General features: G+C 36.0%; 4 protein-coding genes across 4 annotated transcripts; 2 read left to right on the top strand and 2 right to left on the bottom strand.

Annotated features, from left to right (window-relative positions):
• LOC18587995 lies at nucleotides 2,537–3,106 on the bottom strand. Its single transcript, XM_007012100.2, has one exon. It carries the CDS (start codon nucleotides 3,104–3,106, stop codon nucleotides 2,537–2,539), a length of 570 nt encoding a protein of 189 aa, XP_007012162.2.
• On the top strand, nucleotides 5,712–6,546 carry LOC18587993 (lachrymatory-factor synthase). Its single transcript, XM_018127083.1, has one exon. It carries the CDS (start codon nucleotides 5,716–5,718, stop codon nucleotides 6,292–6,294), a length of 579 nt encoding a protein of 192 aa, XP_017982572.1. The 5' UTR covers nucleotides 5,712–5,715; the 3' UTR covers nucleotides 6,295–6,546.
• LOC18587994 lies at nucleotides 7,300–7,969 on the top strand. Its single transcript, XM_007012099.2, has one exon. It carries the CDS (start codon nucleotides 7,356–7,358, stop codon nucleotides 7,824–7,826), a length of 471 nt encoding a protein of 156 aa, XP_007012161.2. The 5' UTR covers nucleotides 7,300–7,355; the 3' UTR covers nucleotides 7,827–7,969.
• Nucleotides 8,888–12,273, bottom strand: LOC18587992 (caffeoylshikimate esterase). The gene is made up of 7 exons (XM_018128447.1): nucleotides 11,515–12,273; nucleotides 10,997–11,035; nucleotides 10,819–10,889; nucleotides 10,653–10,717; nucleotides 10,308–10,397; nucleotides 10,134–10,226; nucleotides 8,888–9,523 (listed from the first exon to the last, which is right to left on the bottom strand). The coding sequence occupies exons 1-7, from the start codon at nucleotides 11,916–11,918 to the stop codon at nucleotides 9,089–9,091; spliced, it is 1,197 nt and encodes a 398-aa protein (XP_017983936.1). The 5' UTR covers nucleotides 11,919–12,273; the 3' UTR covers nucleotides 8,888–9,088.

The following is a 17,758-nucleotide window of genomic DNA, read 5'->3' as shown; positions in this document are numbered from 1 at the left end:
ATGTAATGGGCCGACACGTCAAGCGACGTTGAGAGATTTTCTTGTAATAAGGTGCGCCACAGATGTTTATTCTCGATTCAAATACTTGGTAACTTTAAATGGGAGGACGATAGGGAATATTTTTTCTGGTAGATGGAAAATGTGGAATGTATTGTTGAACAATGATCTTATATAAAAGCTAAAAGAAGATCATTAAATTTGATTATTAATTTGTAAAAATATGTCGGAAAGCAGTGAACTTTTTGTTGGATGTATATGGTACTTCAAGTATTGTGACAAACCACAGTGAAGTAGCAATGGTGCATGAGACCAGATGTTTGCCAGAGAAAATCCATGAACCTGGAAGGATTTCTCAAATTCTGGCCGATCGATAAAAACCCTCCCGAATTGTCTGCAAATTTGATGTTGCTTTCAAAGGTACAAAAGGCAGGCTACAGCCCAGATATTACTATCTTTTTCTCCCTTCATAAATCTATCCATTTGATATAACTGATAAGCTGTCCTTGGTTTATGAAACTAAAGGAAGAAGTCTTGATCAATAGCTGTATATTCCACTGGGGAGGGAAAGGGGCTTTAGATATTCTGAATCAACTCAGAATCGAATCTCAGCAACGTTTAAACTTAAACATCAAAGAGCATATTGCACCTCCACGGTATGTTTATCCCCTACTTCTTCAACCTTTATTCCAAGCTAGCAAAGCCCCTTCCCCAAGTTCCCCACAGGCCATGTATCAGCCGAAACAGTGGCGGTCATGCCTTTTTTCTTTTGGGTTCTTGACAATGATTACTTCACGTCTTCACCAAACTCTTATACCGGAGTATGGCCCATTAGGTTTTTTTCTTGAAGCCCAGTCCCTGACCCACTTAAAACACCAGACACTGGAAACCCACCGAAGGACAGCTTTGGGTCTCATGATCTCAACTCTGGTTCTTGAATCAAGACTTAAGCTAGACCTGGGATGCTATCCCAGCACTCCGGGAGACCACTTGTAAAATAGGTCTAAGGTCCAACCTTTACTTTTTGCAAACTTGTTTTAGCTTAATTGAAGTCATAAGAAATAAAAGAGTATAAGGTAGATCATAAGATTTTTTAGATCATGTTTGTACGAAGTTTTCATCAAAAATGATTAGATCAAAATTCAAGTTCAATATTTGATTGATATTGATCGTCATGGCCCCTAATAGGTTGGATCGGATGTAAAGCTGTGTGGGATCCATCATCACCCCTAATAGCAGATATTGATTCAAAACACTTCCTTAGTGGCTTAGGCTTAGTCAACCTACCTTCGTTGAGGAGCTACAGACTTTAAGAAACTGCCATAGATTGCAGTTTACTCTTTGATCGAACCGTCTGCTGTAAGAAGAAGGCCTTTGCTGTTGCATTAACTTCTGGGCTGGCAAGATTTAGCATAGGTTAATGCATCAGCTGCCCTTTAAGTAAGTGGCGAGAAAGAACTGCCCCCTGGCCCCTGGCTCGTCTATGATTCTGCGCCGGGCTCGTGAGGAAGACTTCCTCAAGGCCAAGTCCGAAGGGATCCAGTGCCCAACTACCGAGTACTCCTTGCGTTATCGGTGCCAAGCCAGGAATGGCCGTTTGCACGTAAGCGATCGAAGGCTTTCTCTCTCTCTCGCTCTGTGGTCTTGTGTAAAGCCTTTCGCACATTATTATTATTGATCTTCATTCTAAGTGAGCAAGTGCCCTTAGAGTATAAGGAAAACTCAATAAAGAAAGAAAAGGAGGCTGATCCGTAACATAAACTGCAGAGGAATGAGTTTCGAGTTGATGAACAAGAGAAAGCCGAAATACGTCTGCAACAACATTCTCCCCGGGTCCTGATTAATTAGGTTAAGCAAAAAACGAGGCGACCTCATTGCTGCTACCGCTAGAGTTAGGAAGGCAAGGAGTTAGTCTACAGCGTCGAAGTCTGAAAGCGGAAGGCTACGCTCTCTTTTTTGCTAAGCAAGTACAGTGCCTTCACCACCCTCTCCAATTGCAGTAGTCATAAAGTATAGACTTCTATAAAAAAAATAGCAGCTTCAGTTAGAAGTTCCGCTCGAGAGGAACGGTTTTCAGATCAGTGCTCTATTTCATATCGTCCCTCTGCTGGTGAATTAAAAATTCCCTTCCGGAAGAAAGCAAGAGGAAGACTGAAGTACCATATATATATATATAAACAATTCATTTCCACTACCAAAATATTAAATCGAAAGTATGTTCATCGCTTAATAGTTTTCTATACACAATACACAGAAAAGCAGGTCTTTGTCTTGACCCCTAACAGCCAAGAATCAAATCCGGGGACGAAAAAGAAAGAAGAAAAAAAAAAAAGCCAGGCATGGAAGAGAAGAGCTCGAAAGCAGGATAACAAGTTTCTCGTAAGAGTCTCCTCTCTTTTCGAACTTGTAACAGTCCCACTGGCTCTACGACAAGATCAAGTGACCACAACACGAAGTGATGGAAGCTACAGAAATGTTAAACATCTGTTGCTTTTCCCTTAAATATCAAAGTCATCAGAAAAAAACTAGGAATGAAGGTTTAGCCATACTGATCAGCTGCTTCCAGGACAGCCAACCATTTCTGCAACCTCAGCTGCTTGTAAAAGCTCTGAATAAACTCCTCAGCCGCTTCATCCACGCGGTGGTCTTCATCGTCATCCTTTAACACGAATGGCGTCTCCCTAATCTCCACTCTCCGCCCTTTTGGTACCACTAGCGGCGACTCATAATCTCCCGCATCTCTACAGCCCATTGCTCCAAAAACCATACCGTCCCGCCTGCGAGAGCGCGTGTAAGGGTAACGGGATTTGCGCTTTCTGGCATGGAAGGGGACGTAAGGTTGATACGAGGGGCTGGTGCTGCAGCTGAACTCGTACTCCATAGGGGATACGAAGGACAGGTGCACGTCACGTGACCTGCAACTCAGCGAAGCATGATTGGCGACCACGACTTCGTTCAAGGCTTTTCCCATGATCTTCCCACGTTTCATTAAGAAGTGGAGATCGTCAAGCACGAGCTTACTCTTTGAGAAACCTTTTCGTATCATGAAGAAACTTAGACGAGCCAAGTTGCAAAGCTTCTTAGCAATGAAGGGTGGGCTTGGTTCCATGTCTTAGAGTGGGAGATTTTTTGTGTTTTTGCTTTGCTCTTGGGAAAGAGTTTAGGATATCTGGTTTATTTAAAGGAATGGAAAGTCCAAAGTTGATCACTGTTTTGTTTTGTTTTGTGCTGTCTGTTTGGATTACTTTAGTTTGCTTGTGCTCTTTCTCTCTTCCGTTAATCATGTATCTTTGTCTTCAACCTTAAGAGCTTAGCATTACCTATTGAAAAGTGGGTTTAATCTAATTCCTCCACTTGTAAAAGGGTATTGATTTAATTTAATTGAACTGACCAGTTGGGTATAGTAGCTTTACTATCACATCATTGTCATAATTGCCAATGAGAAGGAAATGATGAAAATCTTGATTGTAAGTGTAACCAAATTATTTTACATTGATTTTTCCATTGTTGTGGTAACTAATCTTAAAGTTTTGATACAAAAGGTGAAAACAAATCAGTAAATACCAAGTCACTGTCGTTATCATATACATCAAGTGTTCATTTTCACACAACTATTGCAGATTCTGTATTTATATTGCATTCAGGGCTGCTGTCTGCACTTGTAGTTTGCTGTCTCTATTTGTTCACATTTTTGTACAACAGGTTGTAGATAACTGATGCTTGCACTTGCTGGAACTAATAGGCTTCAAGGCCGACACTCACTGTAGTTTCAGTAATATTAATAAAATTTTAACATTGATTGATAAAAAAGAGAAAAAAAAACTGTTCATTTTACAAGTTGGTTGAGATTTTGGTGTGCGTTTAGGATAAGTTCAAAGGAAAGAAAGATTAAAGCTAAATGCATAGACTAACTAATGTATATAGTGGAAAGTGTAAAAGGGAAAAGATATGGCGATCCCTTATGTATTATGTTAAGTTAGGTATAAGCCTTACTTTATCCCTACATTATACAATAATTTCCAATTAAAAATTGATATATTTCAAAGAATTTCTTTAGCTTTTATTTAGTTTATTAAGTATTGGGTTTCCTAATGATTACAGAAGCCAGAATCTTATGTTAATTTAAGCGATTTTAGTGTCGGAAGTGGAAGAACCAGCTGTTGGGTTGGAAAAAGTAGGCAAAAATGAAAATGAAATTTCATAGTGATATGCATGCGGTTAATTTTCAATTGAACTTTTCCTTTCATTCCCATTAACTTTAAATTAAAACGTATATACCAGCTTACCAGTGTTCTTTGTTTATCTCTAGGTGTTGATGTCTAAACTGGAAGACTGGAGATTGGGCTGCATCGAGGACCTTTCCCTGGTCGAGCAAAAACCTGAAAGAAGGAAGGAGGCGCCATAAGGTTTTGGCAGGGAAATCATAACCTTTATGCAACCAATTAATAATAAGTTACTAACTCAAACTCCGACAGAAATACTTGCTGGATTCAAATTACCTTGAGAGGCTGCTTGTATACGATCAAGTTCTATAAAAATGTATATATACCAGAAGAGAGTGGTATTAGTAGTTATAATGAACCATAGGAAAGATTGTCTGAGTATTTCTCGATATAGAGCCTGCTTGTTACTTTCAAGAATTCTTCATGTTCTATATACAAGCAGTTTAGGAAGCTATACTGGCGCCTTGTGTGATAGTGCTTACAAAACTTAGAACAGTGACAGGGACTGGCTAATGGGGTTTAGCCATCGTGTACTCATTCGGGAACATAGTGTTTTGGAGCCTGTATTAGAGATGCTTGCAGGCCGTAATCTGCTGGAACAAGTCTTTTGCCAAAAGTCTAAGCTGGAGACTTGCACCAGCACATTATAGCTCTGCTGAAATGAATATACTACATCCTTGCTTATCAGGAAAAACACAAGCAATAAAAGTCTTGTTAGTCTATGAGTGACAAGACAACCAGAAAAAAATCCCTGTAAATTCAACAAGAAATGATTTGATTGTTTGTTCGAAGCCGTTAATATGACAAGCAAGAAGAAGTTCAGAGGCTCCTGTCGGTCAGACATGAAGTGAAAGAATTGAATTGATAACAAATCTCCATGAACTAAAAAACAATGTACTTACTACGTAAATCATAAAGCATACTAAGAAAAGATGTGATCCCAGATCACTTCTCTTGAACAAAGAAAACAAGTTATCTTCCGTTATGCAATCTAAACCAATGATATTTTTCATTAGTATGGATTCTTATGCATTGAGATTTATCCATGGGAAAAAAAGTTCTCGGACTGGATGCATGTTAAGGGTATTAATAGTAACGTTTTTGGTTTGTGCTGGGTTGAGTGAGGGCTCGGTGCAGGGGTGTTAGTTGATTTGTATAGAGGCCCTGATGCTGAGTGTCTGCTGATGTTCTTGGTTTGGCTTTTGTTTGTCCTAGGAATTTTAGGCTTGTATGCCCTTCACTGGCCGGGTATAGAAGTCTAAAATCTCTTTGGTTCCTTGGGGTGAAGTAATTCATTCACTAATGAAGTCCGCTTTTCAAAAGAAAATAATAATAACGTTTTTTGGGCCTCATAATACATTTGGACAAATAAAGATAATGTTCATTTAACATTCACATAGTTGACCTTTCTCATAAAATAGTCACAATCCATGAGATTCACGCCAGGAATATGTCCAAGTATGTAAGTTGATGCCACGTTAGAAATGATGCCCCTATGCTCTATAAAAAGTTTCTTTCCTATAGAGCTTTTTTAACAATCTTTCTCACTCTAATTACAATGGAGGAGCAAAAGAATTCCCAGCCTAAATGGGAGGCCAAGGTTTCTGCAAGGGTAACGAGTGCTTCTGCAGACCAAATCTGGCCTCTTTACACAGACTTCTTCAACCTTCACAAATGGTATCCCGGTTTAACCACATGTCATGGCATCCACGGCACCAACGGTGAGCCTGGTTGCATCAGGTTCTGCTCAGGTTTCTCAGTCTCTTCCGAGGGCAGTGGCGTCGACAAAGGCTCTGAAAATTGGGCCAAGGAGAGACTAATAGCCGTTGATCATAGCGGGCGTAGCTTAAGCTATGAGATAGTGGACAGCAACATTGGGTTCAATTCGTATGTTGCAACCGTCAAGATTGTTCCTGGGGCTGATGGTGATGATCATCAAAATGGGTGCGTGATCGAGTGGTCCTTCACCGTTGATCCTGTGGAAGGATGGGAATTGGAGGACATGAAGCAAAAATTTAAGGTGGGCCTCCAGGGCCAGGCTAAGAGAATGGAGGATGCAATCTGTCAAGCTTAGAGATTTAACTAGTTAAATTAAGCGGCTCATAGTTTCATGAGTCTTTGATAATATGAACTGTGTTCACTCTGTTTCTTCTTTCTTTCTAAATTAATGTTGACCAACAAGATCTTGTCTGGTTTCCATGTGCCCCAATTACCTTGTATACCGGTTGTTCCAATGTTGTTTAAACCTTGGAATATTAGTTTAAAGAATGATAATAATAATAATAATAATATAAACCAACCTCACATGTCTGCCCAGGAGCTTTAAATTGAGCAATCTGTGACATCATAATCAAATGTTTTACCCTCTTGTCCTTCTCTAAATTGGAAAAAAGGGGATTTATCTCATTATTAATCTATTAAAAAAACAATTTATTCCATTATTACGGAATTAAAAATTTATAACTAAATTAATCAAAAAATAATTATTATATATATATATATATATATATATATATATGATTTGACACCCTTGATTCTAGCCCACAATTTACACCTTTTTATCCTTTCTATATCACCCCATATGGTTTTGTTAAAGTCTTGAAAAACACTGGCTCCGTAACTTTTCTTCCTTCTCAGTCGGTGCCCTTCTAGCTTTTAATTGCTAGTGGGAATGGTACTGATGCTCGTTACTCGAACTTGTCAATATTCTCTTTAATTAATTAATATTCATTCACACAAAGTCCACTAATCCTTAATTACTACTTATAGGCTTTTCCCCCATACAATGGACATTTAATGCAGTAATTATTTTATTGCATGAAAATAAATTCTTAACCAAAAATATCCAAATAGATATTTTAATAAGAAATGTTAAGCGGTAGCTATTATCAATGATTAAGATTATACTTAGAAAAAGAATCTAGAATTTAATATTATCAGTTTCCCTTAATTTGATAAAATTAATTAATGCATTGAATGGAAAACATTTTTTAAATTGTTTAGGGTAATCTGGTAATCTGGCATACCATGCTATATGAAAGCTACTTACCCTGAATATATACGACTTCCCCCACTCAATCATTCAACATTCTCTCCATTACTCTCCATTTTCTTCCATCTCTCTCACAATCACAAATGGCCGAAGAAACACAAACAAAATGGGAAGGAAAGGCCACGGCGGAGCTCAAAAGCTCAACAGCAGAGCAGATATGGCCTTTCCTGGAGGAATTCTGCAACTTAGACAAGTTCTTTCCTGACGTGGATACATGTTACCGAGTAGAGGGAACTCCAGGTCAGCCTGGCCTGGTCCGTTATTGTGCAGGCAAACTTGGATGGGCCAAAGAGAAGCTTTTAACCATTGATCCGACCAACCGCTGCCTAAGCTACGAGGTCCTTGAAGGTAGTTTTGGGTTCAAGAACTACTTGGCCACTGTCAAAGTCTTGCCGATGGAGGGTGATGGTAAACCTGCAGGGTGCAAGATCGAGTGGTCGTTTATAGCTGATCCGTTTGAAGGGTGGAGATTGGAAGATTTCGGTTCTTATCTTGATAATTGTCTGCAATTCGTGGCAAACAAATTGGAGGATGCTATAAAGGCTCAAATCTAGAGGGTAAGATTTCCCGTTGAATAGTATTAAAATGTTACCTAGCTGCATGTATGTTACTCGATGGAAGTTCGGGATCTTTAAATAATCTCTGGTGCCTTATTGCAGTCAAGCTTGGAATGATATTTTTGATAATTTCCATTTTATGTGTGGAAAAAATGATGGATTTAATGCTCTTCGACTAACCCAAAGTCAATGCGATTCTGACAACTGACCAGAAACGTTTGTATTGGAGATGCTGTGTCAAATGTTTGTGTAGATGGTTTATATTAAAATATGTTACAGCATCTATGATTGTCAGCAAATGAGATGGGATAGTTAACTGGAATTGTCAGGGTTCGAGGTCCCTCATGGTTCGCACTCTTTCATTGTTATCTAAGCAACTCATTCCTTGGTTCGACTTCTTACATTACACTAATATGTTTGGTGGTGTTATAGTAAGTTTAAGCTTAAATCTTTCATGTCTTCTGATCTTCGGTATATATGGGAAAAAAAGAAAAAGAAAAGAAAGTTGTTTGTTTTAAGCGTGAAAGTCACTTGGGTGCTCTAAAAATTTCAATTTTGATCTACAAACTAACAATTTTTTTTTTGGAGAAAGCAGATTCCTGCTATATACGAGTAATTACAAAAGCAGTGAGAGTGATATAGAAGAAATCCGTATTACCTGAAAGGTGTATTAAGATGTTATCCCATTGATCTTCCATCTTTCCCAAGAGTCGATATTGTGAGAGAAACTAGAGATATTTGGTCATATGTCCAAATACGATGCAATTTGGATGCATCACTTTCTGACAATTATGTGAAAAAAAAAAAGAAAAGATAATAGAGCTGGCTCACATGAAAGGGATAATAGTTCTGTCAGATGTAGAACGTAAGAGTAAGGTAAAGCTCACATCGTTACTTCGTCCTTACTGTTTACCAGTTACCAACGAAGTGATCCACTCTTTGGACCACACCCAATGGCAAGCCTGTAAGAGTGGAAGGGGTTGCTTACCTCATTCGTAGGGCAAGAAACAAAATAATGCATGAAACTCGAAAAATTTCCCCCACTTATACCCACGGAATGATATATAGCTACTATTACTATGAAGATATTTTCCAAACAAACCACTATAAATAACAATTGTATAATTACAATATGATTATCAACCGGGTACCAGAGCCCCAAACGCACATGTGGATGAACTGAACTTTCTAAAAACATCTACATTCTTTTGTCTAACTTTCTGTAAAAGAAAACACTTAAATCTATCCTGCAGGATCATTTACCAGAGACAACCAATCTTTTCAGCTCCGGCACCTAATCTCTTCTCCATCCAGTCAATTATATCCTGCCCTATCTCTTCACGCTCAGGCTCAAAGAGAAGGTCGTGCAAGAAGCCCTCATAGAGCTTTATGTTCTTCAACCTAGAAGCTGCCTCATTATACAAATCCTGGGAGGCGAGTGGATCAGTCACTTTGTCTGCAGTTCCATGGAGAACAAAGAATGGGATTGTCACAGTCTTAAAGTTTTGCATCAAGTAAGATGAAATGCGCAATATCTCATGCCCTGTTCGGACCCTTATGGGACCAGTATAGACCAAGGGATCAGAGTACTTGGCCAACAGTGCTGCGGGGTCCCTTGAAACTGGGATGCCCCTCTTGTTAGCACCTTTAAACTGGAACTTGGGAGCAACCAGAGAAAAAAGAGGTGCAATAGCCTGCACAAAGACAACATATACAATATTTAACGTGGGTGAAAACAGTACAATTTGTCATATCCTGTTTTAATCAAATATTAAAAGGCCAACTTAAGGGATGCAGAAAGACTATGCTGGAACCACATCGAATATTATTATTTACAATATGTTACAATATTATAACTAGATACTCGCATTACTCAATAGCAAAAGAGTTGACACAAAACCAAAGCAATTCACACATCTCTATTGGAGGAAATCTATTCCTTTAACAATCTCAACCATAATAGTCAGATGTCATTATAGAGGACATAATCATGAAAGCAATATTCATACTAAAACAAAAGCAGCTACTTTCAAATGGGATTAACACCTCAAATTTATTTGCAGGCATCATTTGCTTAACAGAATTTTTTACAGACCTTTGACATTTTAAAAAAGCAGAGCCTGGTTTTTGCATAGAGGAAAGTGGCTATTACAGATGTTGTATCAGGTTATTATTAAACCATTGGCGTGGGTGATTGGTTGGTTTTAACACACTTTTAACTTTAAACATTTACTTAAAGGAATAAAACTCAGATTCAACTACAGCATGATTTACTACGATACAAACCAGGAAGCAGCAACTCACCCCAACAATTGGATGTGCTGGCTTAACACGCAAAGCTGGAGATGTCAGCACAATCCCCTCCAGCATTTCTTCAATATGAGGATATGAAGCTGCCTGCAAAGTTGCACCTTCTTAATTGAAAAGTTCTAGTGGCTTAACTCTACTGAAAACTTTAACTAATGTTAGATGCTATACCTTTAAAACCACAGCTCCACCAGTCGAGTGACCAAAAAGGAAGCAAGGTACACCAGGGTTCTCTGATTTTATCTTTTCCAAGAAAGCCCCCTGAAGAAAGAGAAGATACAAAGCTTAGTAACACCTCGTGGGCATATTTTGAATAAAGCCAAAGACTGCCAAGTTAAAGTTTTAGTTTTTTTCACAAACTGGTAGACATAATAGTCAGTAAGCTTTAAATTATTTATGATTTCAATGTTTTATTATTACAGGAAACATCATTTAAATATTAAAAGACAAAGTAATCAGTATGAATTAATCTCAAGTTGACATTAAGAAGACACAGAGAACTCAAGTAGAACTTACAGTGTCTGCAACAACATGATCAAGTGAGGGAACATATCCATGCAATCCATCACTGCCACCATGACCTATAGCAATAAAGTAAATCTCGTTACTATAACTTAAAGTCATAACTTTGAATACACCTTTGCCAAAGGAAATGCAGAAATACTAGTATCAAATTATGTACCAATCCAGTCCATCGCATATACACCAAAGTTGCAAGAGGTTAATTGCTTGGCAAATTGAGCATATCTTCCACTGTAAATGAACACCAGCGAAAACAGAGTACGAAAAATGAGATTCTTTTCCACTGGGGTGAAAAAACTAAGATACAGTTCGATGTTCAATTAACAAACTAATGTTACCTGTGCTCGTTCAGGCCATGTATAATGATCAAAATGCCCCTAAAATCACAGACAAAAAGCACTTATGAGATGACAGAGTAAAGCAAAAGAGCAACAGAATAAAGGCAACTATAAGACAAGAAAAGAACAAAAAGTACATGCTACAGATTTGTATGATAGTATAGACACAAGATAACAGTTAAGCACTATTTCCACATCAACCCAGAAGGATTCAATTGCTGAAGAAAGCAAAGCATCATTCCCTCAAGTTATACTAAAATACAAAAAGTTAGATCATCTCAGTTTCTAGTTCTCAAAATAGGAAACTGAAAATTAAGTTCATCTGAGCAACGGTTATAGTTCCTCTCGAGTCATAAGCATTTCAAAAATTACAAACTTTAATTCATCTTTGAACAGAGAAAATCTAAACGACAAATAAGCACTTTATCTTAAATTTGATAGTACCCATTTTCATTTCATTTCTTTCCCTCAATTCTCTAAGAAAAATATAGTCAATAAAGAAAAAAAAAAGGTCTTACTTCAATTCACCAGTAGCCGGAAACCAGGACCGGCAAAACAAGGCATTTCTTCGAACCCCAAAGAACAGAGACGTGCTCCAGCGGCACCGAATCTCTCCGTCCCCGGTTTCAAACCCCATATCCAAACCCTCCGCCAAGGCTCTCCTTCTCAAAGTGTCCTCCTCTTCTCGCCTCCATACCAACCTCCGCCTCGCGGTTTTAGCCGGCGATTGAGGCGCAGCAGCAGCAGCCTCAACCCCCAAGACCGCTGTCTGAGAGCGGCGGCGCCGAGGGAAGAGGAGGAGGAGGAGGTACAAGATTACTGATTGAATGAATATGATGGGAATTCTTAGGGTTCTTAGGATCGGGATTATCCGATTGCTCGCTCCCGACGTCAACTGCTCCATCTCCCCCACCGTTGACATGGCAGAGATGGCAAAAAAATAAAACTAAACTTTAGAAAAAATGAAAGTGAAAAAAAAAATCTATAGGTATAAGATGGAGCTAAAGGAAGGAAAATAACGATTACAGACAAAAAGGGAGAGAATTCCGAGCAGTCCAATTGGGGTATTTATAGCGCGCGAGGGAGATTTCATACACGGAAACTAGAAAAATGGAAACGAAATTAACTGCGGTCGCTGACGTGGATTTGTTTGATTGAGTCCAGGATATGATTTCGGTTTCGTAAGCAAGATAAACGACGATGATTCAGTGAAGACGTAACGCAAGTTGTTGATTACGGGTGTAGGAGAACGGGTTTCCTCGATACAAATCTCGTTTAATTAATTAAAAAATGAAGGAGGGAAGCGAGGGGAGAAAGTACAGTGAGGCTCACGCAACAGTTCGTGAAAGATACTCTTGGCTTGCCAGCCTGACAGCTCGGCTCCTGGCCGACAGAGTTTCCGAGTTTGGACGGTTTGTCGTTTACGCGAAAAATTAGAAGGGAAACTGGTTAGCCACCTCCGCTTAATAACTTTCGTTTTTTTTTTTCTTTGCAGGTGGATTACACAGTGAAAAATACTAACCTTATAATAGAATATAAAATTAAAAAAATTATACTATGATCTCTTTTAATTTGTAATTGGATTAGACTTTAAAAAATAAAAACATATTATAATATTTTATATGTATATATCAATATCTTGTTTATCTTTTCTCGTTAGATTTATAAATCTTATTAATTTATGACATATGTGTTTGTATGTGTGAACAAACATTAAATAGTGAAAATTTTTAAGGAAATAACTCATAGAAACACATATTAAAAATATTAAAAATATTGATGAAATCATAGAAACATTAATTTATGTATATACAACGTATATTGATTATTGATGTTTTTTATATGGGTTTTGAATCAAATATCTGGTTATACGATTTAGGTTGACATAATGTTCAAATAAGTTTCTAAATTATTAAAAGAATNTATATTTTTATTTTGAATAAAATAAATTTTTATGATTAATAATTAACTAAAGTTAATGTAAATGTTGAAAAATATCATATAATTATGTTATCATACCAAATGAACATGTCACATCATTTTTAATTATTATATATCATTATATCACATCATCATCAATTATGATATATTAAAATATCATGCGACAAGGAATAGTAAATAACATTTTAACTCTTAAAAGTTTATTTGATTCAAAATAAAAATATAACGATTTAATTAAATATAATAAAAGTATAAATTAAAATTTTTAATTAGTTTAAAATTTTTTATATAATATTATTTATGTTTTATTACGTTTTGATACGATAAACTATCTTTACAAAATCAAGTATAATATAATTTATTATATATTTAAATTAAATAAATTAAATAAAATATAGTATTGATAATAGAACATATATTAATGGTCATTAAAGACTAAACACATAGCTAATTAGTTGGCATCACTTTAATACTATTTTTTAAATACTATTGAGATTTGCGAGTAATGTGGATCAATTCTAAATATAAGTGGTATATAAGTTATTAAAAATTCACTCTCATGAATTGCATTGTATTAGTTAATTGCAAAATGTTAGTGTTTCTAAATTAATAATATTGAATTTTTTAAATAAATTATAGACTGGAAAGCAAGGTATCCTTTTTATTTTTAATTCCTAATTTTCAGTCGTAACAATCGGCGGGTCGATCCACCGAAAATTTAACCACCCTTTAAATTAAAATTTATAGTTTGAAGTTTGAACAGCGAAAAAGGAGGAGCCAGCCGGTTGACTTCAGCCGCTCTGTGGCTGAGGCTTCGTTCGAAACTGAGTATCAAGGAAGCTTCGATGAAATCGTACCACAAAACGACGGCTATTTCTAGCCTCTAAAATTCTCTCGATTATCGACACTGGGATTCGTCCACGTGTCATCCTTGAACCCCGAAGCTCTGTTCAAAATATAATATTACAGTTCCCTCCTCTCTCTCTCTCTCTCTCTTTTCTATGGCTAATTAACCAGCCAAGCAAGCGGACTAAGCCATGGACATGAAAATTGACAACTTATTAGCGGATCGTCACGTCCTTTTCTGTCACCACAACGCACGTAAACATCACTGCGACCTATGGTCTCTTGCCCTAAATCTTTTTATTTTTTAAATTTTCATTTAAGAAGTGCTTTTTTTTAGTATAATATTGACATTATTTAAGAGTTTTAAGTAGTTTAGATAAGGGAAAGTTTTTGATTTGAACGAAGGTGATTTTTGTCTTTTTAAAACATATATACCAGATAATTAAGAATAAGGATATAGGGTTTAGGGTCTTAATATGGCCTATAAAGTATAGGGATATATAGGTTATGCTTTTTCAACGTATTACAGAATAAACAAATCTTGCATGCAATGTAGACAAAATTAAGATTGATGATTAAGTGCATTAAATGAAAATGAAAGGGTAATCAAAGGATTTAATTTACTAAGAAAGTGGTGGAAGAACTGATGCATGCAAGTATGGGAAATCATCTTTGCCTATATTTCCTTTGCTTCTTACCTACGTTATATTACAGCATCAATGTATCAGTATACATAACTTATGAATATTATAATCATACCTTTGATTTAGGTAATAACTAACATGGATCAACATATATGATAGCATAACGAGATGGGATATTTAAGCTAGAGAAATATTTGACAGCTCTTCGCATCTTTTACTCAAAGACAAGGAAGATGCGTTAAAGGGGGGGTGCATGATTGAGAAAGTTGGTGAAGTCCTGCACTCCAACTTAATGCTTTTGCAGTTTATTGGCTGTCTTTTGCCAAAGGGGATAAGCAGCTAGTAACATTGGAAACCGACTGTCAGATGGGTTTTCAATGAGTGTCAGCTGACTGATGGATGGTCCTTGAATTTTCCATCAGTGTGGGCAGCTAGCTAGCTTGTCGGATGATGGCTCTTCGTATTTGTTCCGAGTAGAGTGGATTTCTCTTTGATTTGTTCGTATTTGCTGAGGCGGAGGAGGGGAGGGGGCCTACTGGGGCTCCCAACAATTTTAAAAATTTTATAATTTCTCTTTAATTTATAAAGATTTAAAATTTTTTTAATATATTTTATTTTTAAAAATGTGATAAATTTATCTCTATAATAATTTTTTATTTTGTAAGATGCTTTACAATAATCAATCAATAATTAATTTTAATAAATATAAAATAAAATCTATTATAATATAATTATTCTCAAACTCTATTTTTTAAAAATTTCATAATCACCATCTCTTGTTTTCTTTTTTTTTTTTACCAAATATCGTAGAAACAAAAATAATTTTTTTTACACATTTTTGCTTGCCAATTTTTTTTATTTCATGTCATGATAATTAGTAAGTTTGGCTTATTTACTTATTTTATTTTTAATATTTTTAATTTTAATTTTTTATTTAATAATTTTTACTTTGTGATTTTAATTTAGGATTTATCGTCTTAATCATTTTTTGTTGAAAGCAACAAAACAATGATTTAATTAAACATCTAAAATTAGTTATTACTTATTTATTTAAGGATTGCTTGATTACTTTCCTATAATTTTTTTGTGTTTTTTTACTTATATTCTTGTGAACAATTAGGTTTTTTTATTCAAGGTTATTTCTTCATTAAATTATTTATTGATATTGTATTTAATTTTTGTAATTAATTTTAGGGAATTGCTTTCCCATTGAATTGTTTATTAATAGTCTTTAATATTTTTTAGAGAATTGCTTCCTATTGAGATTTTAATTATTAAACTTGTTAATTTTTTATTTGTTGTTAAATTTATTTAAAAATTAAAATTATTGTCATTATTAAATTATTCATGATTATACTAGTTAATTTTTTAAGTAAATTATTAAGATTGATTTCATTGAATATTTTTTAGATTTATTTATATAATTTTTATATGAACTTTTTTCACTTAATTTTTTTTAAATTTTTATTAAATATTTAATTTTTAATATAATTATTTTATAGACATCATTTTCGACTCTTCACACCTAAACATGAAATCTTAGTTCTGCCATTGTTCGTTTAAGAGTCTAGTTGCAATCTATGGGCTAAAAGGACAGTAGGTTTGATAGATCATCATTATTCCAGGGAGCAGAAGGAAGAAATAATGGGGAAAGTTGGAACAATTTTGAATGCACCATATATCACCAATAAGCATCATATTTTTAACCTTCAGACATAATTATTAAAGTTAATTCCACCTCTCTCTTTTGGAAAAGGCAATAGTACAAATTTAAATGGATGGTCCAAAATGAAAAGTTGGCGTCCAATAATGGTGACAAGAACATCCTTTTCCCCTGTGGCCAAACTTTATAGCGACATCCTTGGGAGTGTAAAAAGCAGGCGAGATAATTGTCTTCAGTTTGTTTATCTTTACGGCTTGTATTCTAATGGACCAGATCCATATATATCCATGCGCCTATTGAAAATCGAATTAAATTTCAAAGGTTGGGAACGATCCTTTGACAAAATAAAGAAAAGAAGTGGAAGGCAGGTTGGGTTCTTCGCATGCATGTGCACATCATGGAGAAATATGAACTCTTGTCGCTTATCGAGAAAGCGATGGTGCAGGTAATTTTCCAGATGGGGACATTTTTTTTAATCACAATGGAGGAGGAGAAAGCAAGAAAAAGAACAGCAAGAATGATTTCATGGTGACTCTGAGATAAGATTGGTAGCGTATTCAGTGAATATAAAGCAAGAAATGTGTATTCAAACGATTAAAGGGAGAGAAGGATATCTAAACTGGAGCTATACTGAACTTTATTATAAATTATTATTAGAGTACAAACTCCAGTAGAAAAAGCTAATAATCTCCATGAAATAAGGCAAGTGATTGATGATTTAATGAATATGATAGATGTGTTTGAATGGGAGTTTGTTCTTTCTCTAACAAAATCAAGCAATCAACACATCTTTTTCTGTGGTATTGCCTGATAGTAGATGGAAATTGAAAAAGCTGGTAAATGGACCACAGGCTGTGGTTCTTGTGTACTTAAAGTTGGGATTAGGTACCAAAAAACAGACTTTGCTATTATAGGAAACATCGTAGGACTGCAAGTTTTAACTACTGATCATGGGATTCAAAAAGTTTGAATCAAGACAGACGAAAATTATAGCCTCCAACCTCTGTATGTGTATGTCAGCTTGATAACTTGCATTGGCATTTTATATAACCTGTGGTCCTAAACAAAGAAAATGATATGGTGAAGGCTGTGCCTACTAAATGGAAATGAAATACTTGGTAGGAAAAAGGAGAAGCCAAACGAAAGAGAGAAAAAAGATATTTTCACTTTTTTTTTATTCATATTGGGCAGTCTAGCCTAACTCAGGTGGACCAAACCCTTTTGCCCCAAATGGGCTCAGTATTTTACCCAAGGACTAACTTGGGTCAGAAAGACACATACCGATAGTATAGGCCAGGCCACTTAAACAATAAAGTCTGCCATGTTCATGTCACAAATTCGGAGGGACTTGAAAGTTAAAAGATGCATTTGGCTTGGACAGATGCCCAAAGGCGCAGTCCTTCCATATTAAACTGGCGCAGATGATCTACCGTGGCGTCTCAGAAATTTACGGCATACCATTCATTTTTCTTAGAGTCTGCCCGATGTCGGTCAAAGGTGATTCTTCTTGCAAGGCCTAGAAGTCTGCATTGCCTGCTCCAGGAGCTCTAAAGCAAAATAAAGAATTCTTTGTCTATGAACAAATGTTGTTAATCTCATTGGTTACCCTCAACTTTTCGAGCTCAGCCCTGCAGATGAAGGACTAATGACAGAAACACTAGCAAAGTT

This window comes from Theobroma cacao, chromosome 9 (assembly GCF_000208745.1).
Source record: "Theobroma cacao cultivar B97-61/B2 chromosome 9, Criollo_cocoa_genome_V2, whole genome shotgun sequence".
Lineage (NCBI taxonomy): Eukaryota > Viridiplantae > Streptophyta > Magnoliopsida > Malvales > Malvaceae > Theobroma > Theobroma cacao.
The sequence above is the reverse complement of the archived record's forward strand: the minus strand, read 5'-3'. Positions and strand labels throughout refer to the sequence as shown.